At 37.9% G+C, this 12,042-nt stretch overlaps 1 protein-coding gene across 1 annotated transcript; it reads left to right on the top strand.

The window, feature by feature from the left end:
- Window positions 1-1,043: 1,043 nt before the first annotated feature.
- On the top strand, window positions 1,044-3,577 carry LOC149828507 (bifunctional 3-dehydroquinate dehydratase/shikimate dehydrogenase, chloroplastic-like). The gene is made up of 4 exons (XM_090017068.1): window positions 1,044-1,118; window positions 2,868-2,970; window positions 3,075-3,247; window positions 3,377-3,577. Exons 1-4 carry the CDS (start codon window positions 1,044-1,046, stop codon window positions 3,575-3,577), a joined length of 552 nt encoding a protein of 183 aa, XP_089873194.1.
- Window positions 3,578-12,042: the final 8,465 nt, after the last annotated feature.

Genomic DNA, 12,042 nt, shown 5'->3' on the forward strand with positions numbered 1-12,042 from the left:
GATTTTAAATATAATTTCATAATTGGAATCATATCCGAACAAAAAATCATACTAAACTTGTTAAAACATGTAAAAATATTGAACAAATTGGGTCATATGATCCAAAACGAAGTAATTCAACCCATTATCCATAATTGTCCAAGTTGTTCGCACATCATCATCAAACAACAACCGACATTTAGAACATTGTATCTGAGTATTGTCCAAACAAACGTTGGACTTGGAATAGTTGTTACAGACAAACCAATGTGTTTCATCTTTTTTGTTCATTTTGTCTAACCTTGGACAAACCGTCAAATATACCCTTAGGGTACGTTTGATGGAGCATCCTGCAAGTCATGTGGGACAAAATTTATAAAAAAGACACTATTTAAACATTGTTATTTTTGTTCCACCCGCTCCCTTGTTACTACGGGAAGAGGGGAATGAAGTTTGAAAAAAAGTTTTGCCTCGACGAGCACACCCCTCTCTCTCCTTCTCTCTTGCCCTGTGCGGCAACAGGCGCACCCCTCTCTTGCCCTGTGCAGCGACAGGCGCGCCCCTCTCTTGCCCGACTCGCTCCCTCTCTCCTGTGCAGCGAAGGAGAGCCCCTCTCTTGCCCTGTGCAGCGACGACGCCCTCCTCTCTTGCCCAACTCTCTCCTTCATGAAAATTGGGATTTTGCTCTTTAACTTTTGACCTAATCTTTAATTTGAAGCTTGAATCGGAGATGGGGAGGCTGAAGCAGAAGATCTCCGACAAGGACTGACTGATTTATGAGCTCCTGAACAAAGACTCAGAAACAGATGTTGGTCTTCGCATCACCCTCGATGAGAATGTATGTGTCGTTAGACCTTCCCTTCTTCGCCTCTGAAACTGATTGATTTTTTGGGGGTTTCATTTATGGATTTCATTCTCCTGAATCATTTTTTATTAAAGCAATCTATTGCCTTCATTCATAGTTGTGTATCTTCAGAACTATTTTTTTGTGAACACCATTAACGTCATCATTGCCACCACCACTCTTGTTTGTTGTATTGACGTTCAACAAGAGATTTCTGGGCATGCAGATAAAGCTTTCCAATGAAAAAAATGGGTTGACGATTGCCACAAAAAAGCTGAATAGAGATCTGGCCAAGGTAAATCATTTTTCTTTCTGAAAGAAGTTTTAGTTTTTTTTTATGTCTTACTTTTGAATTTTTCCATTTGATTTTTTTCAATAAAACAAATACAACAAAAAAGGGGCCTATTCAAACTGATTTTTCTGATTCAGGGTTGAATATGCTAATTTTAAGGCTCGATTCAACCATGAAGTGAATCCATTTGACTAATTCAATTCAATTCTGATAACATTGGATTAAACCATACTCAGGAGCTTTTTACTACTATTGATTTGTCATGCAGTATCACAAAAAAATGTATATGAATTTTGTATATTTTGCTAACCTCAATCCCCCATAGTGCTGCTTTTGAGGCATATTTTGGATTTTCAAAGAGGTCCACCCCCAATAGGAACAACATATTTTTGGTTAATAGCATTCAAATCCTTTTTACAAGCAAAGGTTGAAACCTCTGTCGATGAATTTCAAGCCAGTAGAGGCTGCAACACCACAATTTGGTACCTATCAAAAAATGTACAAAAAGATGTAAAAAAATTCAATGATTACACTATAAAACTTTACAAAGAAAGGAATACTTATAAGCAGGGTGAGTTAACATATCCAAAATTTTCAAATTTTATTTGCTTTGTGTATGTTTTGAATTCACTAAACAAAAGGATCTTCAGTTCATATCATGCCTTAACATGTGAATAAAAGAAACTCTATACATCAAAAATATTCATGGCTAGAGTCAACTATATTTTATCAACTTCTTAATCTATAAGGTACTTTTTTATCAAACATATACAACACCAATAAGATAATCTCAAAGCTCAAAAACAATAAACTATATTGTCATCTTGCATTAATTTTCAAAACATTACAATTGCCACATCAATGTTTCTCCAACCTCTAGAAGGTGAATACCAAATTTGGCAAGAGTACAACATCTCTGTATCAAAAAGTTTGATATTAATAGCAATTTTATCCAATTAGAAGCATATATGCATATGTCAAAATCTTAACTCCTAAAGCATGTCAAACAAATACAACATAGGGGGTAGAGGTATAGATGCATCATCTATTTGAGATGCATAAGTAGGTAGAGTGAACTCGAAAACCAGAAATATGGCATTTGTTCTCCAAGGCACATGACCAACAGTTACTCCAATCAGCTACAACCTCCCTCATTTTCTCATCAATAATGATGTTCGAAACTAACCTTCACTTGGTGCAGAATTCCATTGATGTTCATGTTTACCAAGTACCAACTTCCATTTCTTTGTTCAATTATCAGTTGCAATCAATACCTATTTGAGACCAAATTCAAGCTCCAATGCTTAAAGAAGCAAACATCTAATGTAGTTTTTCTAGAATCTGTTGAACCTCCCACCTCATCTGAAACCTGAATTTTACCTAAATGGTTCAGGGCATGACTCATCGTTCATGGGCTAGAAAGTTGCAACACTCTGCTTAGATCTATTAATTCTCTAGTTTGTCATACTTGTTAGGGAATTGTTGATTAAAGTGCAGTCAATAAAAACTTATTATCAATTCACAGAAGAAGAATGCTCAATATCAGTGATAAGGACAGTTCAAGTTGATTGGAATTGCATAGAAGCAATGCCTCTAATAGGTTTAATACAATGCTATGAGGATACAATTTTGCAACACAAGTATAACAAAATGTAAAGCTCTACCTGCTAAGAGCCATTGTTGTGAGACAATGCCTCAAAATTTTAAAATACAGTATTTGTTGCAGTCTCATTCACATTCTTTGATTTGCAGGCTATTGGGGTTGTAAATGTGATTATTAGATGTGATGGGAAGCTGCTTGGTTACAACATTAATTATATCGGTGCCATCTTTGTTATGGAAGATGCACTAAGAGGTCTTTATTTTGAACTCTTTTCAGGTGATACTTAACAAATGCTAGCTACATTGCCTGACAAGTTATGTGCCTACTGTAATTTATCACAGTTGTGAATATTCAAGGTAATATTCCTGGTGGTTCACCCCTTGATGGGAACCTATTTGTTGTCATTGGAGCTAGAGGAACTGGAAAATCACTTGCTCGTAGTGCCAAAGAAAAGGGAGCCAGAGTGGTTGTTGCCAATCTCAATTACAATATGGATTCTCTTCAACCATTGCATGAACTGAAACTTTTGGCATTGGCCATAAGATGTTGACTCTAAAACTAAGTTTACCAACTCTTGTTGTTTTCTTTCTTCAGATGATACTTGTTCTTAGCTATGCAGTGAAGAACTTACAAGGTAATATATTTGTGTTTGTTGCAGCATGCTCTAAAGCATTACACACTGGTGTTTGATGCAATTTACACCCCTATAGATACTCGTATCATGGTTGAGGCAAAGGAGGCTAGAGCTATCCATGTTAGTGGTGTGGGGATGTTCCTCAAACATGCAAAGGGACAAGAGCTATTGGTTGATGCAGCACCAGTGGATGTCATGCGGGAAGCTATCCTAAGCAAGAAGTAGAAGGCCCCAGAAAAGCAATTAATAGAAGAAATGTTGGCAGCCATTCTCCTTCCCACTAATATATATAAAGAGTTGCTGGGATTTTGGGTGCTATGATGCAGACTTGCATGTAACATTCGATGATGTGATCAGAGATGGAGTTAACATCGTGTCACTCTCCCTAGGTCCCAGTTATCCCCAGGGAGACTATTTCTTAGATGTCATCTCAATTGGGTCTTTCCATGCATCAAGTCATAGAATCACAGTTGTCTCTTCCGCTTCTCTGATGATTAATAAAACTTATAATTTTTAGCCTTATGGATTTTTTCATGATTGCCTTATGAATAGCACAAAATTGATACAGTAGCAAAGTAAGGCATATACATAATTCAACATATTGAAGTAGCCTTCACTCAATACATAACCTACATCCACATCTTACCTTTTTTTTCTTGTATAATAGAATATTTTAATATGACATGGCTAACTACTTTCCATAGTTTTTTGGGGGGTTTGTATGCACCAGTCTATGTGAGGCAAACACATGAATACATGTGTTTTCTTCTACCACCGGCTGAAAACTAAATGTTCTTGATGACAATCTTATGCTGCTATAAACCAATTTGAAAATCATATTCGGGGCAAAAACCAAATTGATATCCATATTTAGGGCAAAATCCAATTAGAGATCCATATTCAAGGCAAAAATCCAATTTGAGATCCATATTTGAGGCAAAAATACATATTCAGGGCAAATATTCAATTCAAGATCCATATTTGAGGCAAAAATCTATATTTGGGGCAAAAATCCAATTCAAGATCTATATTCAGGGCAAAAATCCAATTTAAGATCCTTATTTGCAGCAAAAATCCATATTCGGAGCAAAAATCACATTCGAGATCTATATTTGGGGCAAAAATCCAATTTTAAAACCATATTTAGGGCAAAAATTCATGATTTTAGATATAATTTCATAATTGGATCCATATTCAGGCAAAAAACCATAATAAACTTGTTAAAACATGCGAAATGGTGGATAAATCGGGTCATAAGATCCAAAACAAAGTAATTTAACCCATTATCCATGATTGTCCAAGTTGTCCACGCATCGTCATTAAACAATGAACATTTGGAATATAGCATTTGAGTACGGTCCAAATAAACGTTAGACTTGGAATAGTTGTTACAGAATGAAGAGAACCAATGTTTTGTTTTGTTCTTTTTGTTCATTTGTCCAACCCTGGACAAGCCAACAAACATACCCTTAGCTACCAAAGTCAGAAGCAGCGTGCATAAGCAAGCTATGTCACAAAGATATGTATAAGATCGGACACAAGTTCAAAAATAATATAAAAAGAGACATGAGAACATTGGTTTTATTTTTTATTAATAAATATATTTTAATATTTAAAATTATGTTTTTAAATGTTATTAAAAAGGTTTAACACATTTTTAAATATTAATATACAAATATTTGTGTCAGAATTTGTGTTAGCATGTCATGACATGTTATTATCACGTTAGTGACACAAGGCCAACATAGCAAGTCTCTGAAATAGAGAACCCCTGGAAGCGAGAAGTCAGGAAATGCTGCCATTGCTGGGGGATGCTTGGCACCAGATCAAATCTCGTTGGTGCACATTTGATGGGCGTTTATTACATGTTTTTATGACAAATGTTGGACGTGCAGAATGTTTGCCGCGTTCGTATTTCAGTACAATTTTCGCTCGATCCCCATGTTACGATGAGAACGGTAGTGGGGAGAACAAAATAAAAATAAAATGTTGTCCCCACCCCGACGATTTTCCCTCTCTCATTTTCACTACCTCTCTCTCCACCGAACTCTCTTGCTCTCATTGCCTCCCTCCCAACACCAGTGAGCAACTACCGCTGCTCTTTTGGCGAGTGACCACCGTCTCTCGATGTCTCACCTGACGCTCTCACTGTCTCACTACCTCACCCTCGAGCACCTCCACTCTCTCTTGTTGCCTCTCTCACCTTGACCTCAGTGCTCCCCTTGCCATCCTCCGGCCCCTGGCGAGCGATGCCCCACTCTCACAGCCTCACCATCGTTTCTCGTTGCCTCTCTCACCCTCGACCCCAGAGCTCTCCTATTATGACTTTATGTTACGATCGATGCACCCTAACGAATGTCGAACGACGAACCTCTAGCAACTTTGCACTCTCCGAGCATCTGCTAGCGTGAACGCATTTGTCTCTCTCTCTCTCTATTTGTCCAATATGATTGTTTAACCCTAATTCAATATTAGGGTTAGTGGAAAGTCTTGGATTTTCAAAACAAACCTTGTCAAAAATTTATGGATTTTTTTCTTTGCAGCAGAATTTAGAAAAGGTTTTTAGCAACAAAAATAGACAATTATGAGTCAGCGATTTTAGAAAACACCGAGCAAGTCATAGGTATGTGGCCAAGCACTCATTGACCACCAAAGTGTTTCATTTATTAAAACGAGTTGATTATTACAAACATTAGTGCTTGGAAAAGCAGTATTTTATGAAACTGGTTTTATAAATGAAATCATTCAACATTTTTTGGAGAAACCCTAGAACTTGATGCCGCCTTGCTTCGCATATCATATCGCAGGTTCAGTACTTGTATTCTCCATTAAACGGGGTAAGAACCATCGTTGGTCTGGTAGGAAAGCATTCAAATTCAAATCAAGTATAAACTTGTGAAAATGCATAGAGTCACTTAGGGCCTCTGTTCGAAATAACGATGCTCAAATCTCCATGACTTAGCGTATATCGTAAAAGCCTCCTCAGAGCCACGATTAGAACATCACAGTTCAACTCTCCAAGACTTAGCATATTTGTATCTCACGAATCCAAGCAAGTGCTCATCGAGCTTAGCTTAGTCGTACAGATACAACGTAGGTCTTTGCCCTATCGGTCAAGTAGTATACCGATCTCAACACCTTTCACAAGGTTATACAAGAATCATCAGAACAACGCACATTCATTCATATATTCATACATCACTGAACCTAGAACTAATATATTATTTCGATATTAACCGTTCACCCCTTGTTACAAGGGAAAAGCTTGAACTTTAGCATCAATGTGACATTTTGGGGGTTTATTATTTTATGTATTTTAGATACTCCAGAGGCTTGAAGATACTGTCCATGATGGGGTGATAGAACTCATATCGGGATAACCCCATTAGGTCATTTCAGATGCATCCTCTACTGTAGTAGTGGAGTTCAATCCTTCGATCTTATGGATAACCTGACCTCGAAACCTCCTGAGTGACGGGAGGTTCCTTAAACTCTTGGTTCATAATAAATTTGTGTTACTCATGGTTGTACCATCACCATATGCCATAATAAGCAATATTCCTGAAGGGGTTCGGCGGCATAACCATTCTTATACGACATTCGAATGCCACTCGGGCAAACCAGTACATTATACACTAAGAGAAATATGTACTTCAACCCCATTCAGTATTCCAGAGCACGATCTAACCGTGTGGTCAAGGGACTATCATTAAGTTTTATTCATATGCATGCATAACTCCGTTCTCGGCATCTATGACCTTCATGAGTGCTTCACCTCTTTCGAGTGGACAACCAACTCCGACACGCTAGCCCTTATAAGTCTTGTTGTATAACAGTATTTCATATGAGCATGCATATACAACAATCACTTTGGATCGATTGCTTGATGTATGTAGTCGCAACAAGCACTGGCCTAGTCAAGGCACAACAACTACTCTAGCGCATCGGTCCTTACGTGTATGGTGGTCATACATGAAAAGGTGAAACAAGCCATTCTGACAAGGTTTCGACAACAGGAGAAGCTTCTCAAGGCCTTCTCTGACATCAAGGCCAACCTCAGTTCCCATACACAGTTGATAGCGAAGCTAAAAACCTAGATGAGACAGTTGGATGAGGCCTTGAACAAGCGAAAAGAGGGAAGCCTTTTAAGTCAGTCTATTGTCAACCCGAGGGGTAAAGAACCCATGCATCACGACTTGTATCTCACTGAGTCTTATTAAGAGCAGGCCAACTCTGTTATGACCCTTCAGAGTGGGAAGAAACTTCACCCTACTCAGAAAAAGACTAGAGAGTCTAGTGACAGACCTATTGACCAATCGATCTCCTCTAGCAGGCCCAAGGAAAGCGGGCAGGGCCCACGACCTATGCCTTCTCCTTCATATATCCCTGGAGCTCTTTTTCTTTGGGCTTTGAAAAAACAAAATGATTTTGGCAAGCAGAGGACTAGAATGCATGAAATATTTGACATATTCACGCATGTTCACATAAACCTCGCCCTGCTGGATGTCATCCAACAAGTGCTCGCCTATGCAAAGTTTCTTAAGGAACTTTGCATGTGAAAAATAAAATTAAGATCGTTTCCCAAGAAGATCTTCCTGACTGAGCAGGTGAGATCTGTGTTTCGACACCAAGCCTCACCTAAACTGAAGGATCCTAGGGTACCGATCATCTCTTGTGTCATAAGAAACGTGACCATCGAGCATGCATTGCTCGATCTTGGGGCAAGTGTGAATATACTATTGGGTTCCCTTTATGATATTTTTGGGATTGGGGATTTAGAGCCCACGATGACCATCTTATAGTTGGCCAACAGGTCTACCAAGCTTCCTCAGGGAATCTTGAAAGATGTTTTAGTCAAGGTCGAGGACTTATTTTCCCATTGATTTTCTCATTCTGGATATAGAGGGCACTGATATTGTCACCAGACCCCATCATTTTTGGCAGACCATTCTTGGCCACTGTCAATGCTCGTATTGATTGTTGTACTAGGGATATGGATGTTTCTTTTGGCAACAAACATTTGCACATAAATATTTTTTATGTTGCCATGAGAGCGATAGGAAATAACGAATGCTTCCATGTAACAGACGTTTAATAAAAGCAATCCAATCCACAATTGGATGCTTGTATAGGTAGATATTCGGTTTATGGCTCATCATCATGTGAGAATTGTAACACCCCAAAATCCCAACTTGAAAATCCTTAAATTTTTAGAGATTTTTTTTTTGAAATATTACACAAGCGGAAAACCATAAGGGAAATCAGTTGAACATTTTGAGCGGGTTACATGATGAGCAACAAGAAGAAACATTTTATTGCCATTGGTTTACAAAATGAGACAGAAAGAAATTATACATCATTTTCGTTACAAAATGTCTCCCAAAGTGAAGGATTTCCCCAAAACCAACTACCAAGATTGCAGAAGTCCAAAGTGTGGGTTCAATTCTCCACCGCATATTTGATGCCATCGTACCACTAGTAATCATCACCTGCATGCCCATAAAATGGGGTCAGTACTCTTGCGAGTTGGTGAGATAATATCCACAACATACCATTTTATGAAAACGTAAACAGTAATAGCATGATGTGCAAATATCAACATGGCTATTCAATATAAACGCACAAGTAAATCTAACATGATGGAACAGTTAGAAACATTTGCAATAATTAAACAAGTGCAACTATAAGAAAGAAGCAGTAAATCACATTATAAGTAACTAGCATGCTTTAAACAACAAAATTAAGCAATTAAATAACTAAGAAATAACTATAACATAAACATCAACTAATAAGTCAGTAGTTAGCAAGTTAGTTTAATTGTTCTGTCTTGATTACTCTTTCGGGTACGCGAAAGAACCTTGCATTCTGTGAAAAATACCACCGACGTTTATTATTCTATGTTATGTGATAACTGAGGTACCTACAGACTGAGTAAACCTCATGCGAGTGGCCCGTGGCCGAGAGAAAACCTTGCATAGGTGAGGATTGCAACCTATACTACTGTAGTAGCTGAGGCACCTCAATAGGTAACCTCGACCTCCCTAATTCTGAGTGACTGGAGGTCAAAGGATGCCTTTGCTCCTTAAAACCTGTCATAAAATTGATCGGTCACTTAGGGTTGTACCATCCACCCTCTCCAAGGTAAACCGTTTTGTGAATGAGCAATCATGCAGTTTATCTTTTTAGGGCTTCAGTTAGTAAACATTTTCTCATTTCGAGGTACTTAGGCCCATCTAGCCTTGTGTTTCCCGCAGGGCAACACGAACAATACACGAAGGTCTAGCCCACCCATTCACATGCTCAAGCCTCATACGATCACAAAGAGCACTTCGCCTGTGAAGGCGACCATCACACATTTATTATTTAGGGGTTTATGATACAACAAGCACAAATGAGCTCTACTCACAAAAAGGGCCCAATGCCCAACATAACTCGCCACGGAGTTCCAAAGTGCACCCATATTTGCAAACACGTATCATATCCCTACTGTGATAATCATGTCCCCTTGTCATTCGGGATGAGTCAAGTGTCAAATATGCAGATACATCCATGTGATGTAAAACATACAAGAGTCCATCGAGACATTTATGCAAGCAGTAACATTGCACATTCGTAGTTTAACTATAATCATAAGGCACTTGACTATAAGCATGATTCAATCAACCCATTTGAGTTCAGTGACATGATATGCAAGTGGAAAGTTTTCATTCATGCTATAACATCGATGTTTTCATGTCATATCATGCTTATAACGTACATTTGTAACTGTGTCATGATGTGCGACAAGTGTAAGTGTCGTGTGGCATTTCATTTAGCATGATATAATATATTTTTAAAGTATGAATATGTGCATTTTCATCAACGCATACGCAATCATGCAGTGCAAGGAGTATCAACATTGCAGCCAGTGGGTTATCATCAAGCATGCCAAAAAACCATAGGGCCAAGCCATAAGCAAGGTTCTGTCCAAAGGCACCACACATTCCGAAAGCTGCAGCAGCTATGTGCTGCCATATGAGTGCCAAGTGCAAAGGAAAATGCAACAACTTGTTTGCTGCCATGCATGCGTATCTACGCAATAGAGTGGCAGCATCCGAGGTGCTGCCATAAGCACCAATATGCTGGAAAGGATTGTAGCAGGTTAGTGCTTCCCAAAAGCACATTCGATGTGCTGGAGATTGCAGAGAGAGGTGTTGCTACATCTCCCAACTTTGTGGCACAAAACGCAACACATAATGTGCTGGCACAACCATTATACAACAAGGAATTTCCAGCACTTAAAGTGTTGTCAACTAGGTGTCCTCAATGCGAAGATTGTGGTTGGCGAAGGGGCTAACCCATGGTCGGTTTACCTAATGCTAATAAACACACTGACTCTTGCCAGTTTTCGCATAGGCGGAGGTTCAGAAACTTGCTGGGCAAGAACACTGCGCGTTGCCCCTTGTAGAACAGAGTTGATACTCGTGCCCTACAGCAAGAGATAGGTTGCCTCACAGCCTGACATGTAGGCCCAGACCTGCCACACCCCTTGCTGCCAGCTGCAGCCAAAGGGAGTGACCAGTAGGGCAGGCACGCTGCCAGCTGTGATTGTTGCAAATTTTTTCCCTTTTTTTTTCTTTCATTTCCTTTTCCTTCCTACCTTTCTCCCTTTTTGAAGGGGAAAAGAAAGAAAGAAAGAAGCGAGAAGAGAAAGAAAGAAAGAAAGAAAGAAAGAAAAGAAACTCTTTTGCAAGGTCTCACTTTACCTTTATTTGAAAAAGATTTAAAAATTTACTCGCCTCCGTTTTCAAAAATTTGCGTAAAAAAATGGAGAGACAGGATTCGTTCGTCGGTACGAGGTTCAACTGTTCCTGGTGCCTTTACCAGGGGTAATTGAACCAAGGATCGAATCAATGCCTTTTGCTTTGCCTAAGTGATTATTCTAAAAACCCTAAATGCACATTGAATCATGCTTGTGCTTATGAAAATGCAAAGATATATCCTTTTAAGAAATGCTTCAGAAATTTTAGACTTTTCCTAGTGATTTTGAAATAAGTTTGAAAATATCCTTGAAGAAGTGGTTCAGAAATAAAACTTATTTTAGAAAACTGAAATTTGAATCTAAACTTGGAATTTGAAGTGAAATAGAGATTTAAAAAGGAATTTTGAAATTTGAGAGTTGAAATTGCAACCGAAATCAAGGGTTTGAAATAGAATTGAGATTGTGAGAGTTTTTTAATTTAAAATTTGAATTGAAAATGAAAATAAAAAATTGAATTGTAAGAGAGGAAAATTGAAAAATAAGAGACTGAATTTTGAAATTGGAACTTGATTTGAATTTGAGACTTTAGAATTGATTTTGAAATCAGAATTTGAACTTGGAAATGGAATTGGAAATTGGAATTTTGAATTATTTTTGGAATTAAAGTTGAACTTTGAAATTGGAAATTGAAATTGAAATTGAAATTGAAATTGAAATTGAAATTGAAATTGAAATAGGAATTTAAAGAATGAATTTAGAAATTAGAAATTTATAACTTTAAAATAAACTTTGAAATTGGATTTTGAAATTGAGAATATAAGTTGAATCTAGACTTGGAATTTGAAACCAGGATTGAATTTGAAAACTGAATTGAATTTAGAAATCTTGAATTTATTTTGAAATTTGTCTTGAAATCAGGATTGAATTTGAAAAAACGATTTAGAAACTT

Source organism: Nuphar pumila, chromosome 9, assembly GCF_984573655.1.
Source record: "Nuphar pumila chromosome 9, dmNupPumi1.hap1.1, whole genome shotgun sequence".
Lineage (NCBI taxonomy): Eukaryota > Viridiplantae > Streptophyta > Magnoliopsida > Nymphaeales > Nymphaeaceae > Nuphar > Nuphar pumila.

Bases quoted from the DNA above. Each gene is read 5' to 3' on its own strand.
- LOC149828507 (XM_090017068.1), top strand. From the start codon at position 1,044: ATGCAGATAAAGCTTTCCAATGAAAAAAATGGGTTGACGATTGCCACA. The intron at 1,119-2,867 runs GTAAATCATTTT...TTTGATTTGCAG, and splicing joins TGAATAGAGATCTGGCCAAG to GCTATTGGGGTTGTAAATGT. The intron at 3,248-3,376 runs GCATTGGCCATA...TGTTTGTTGCAG, and splicing joins TGCATGAACTGAAACTTTTG to CATGCTCTAAAGCATTACAC.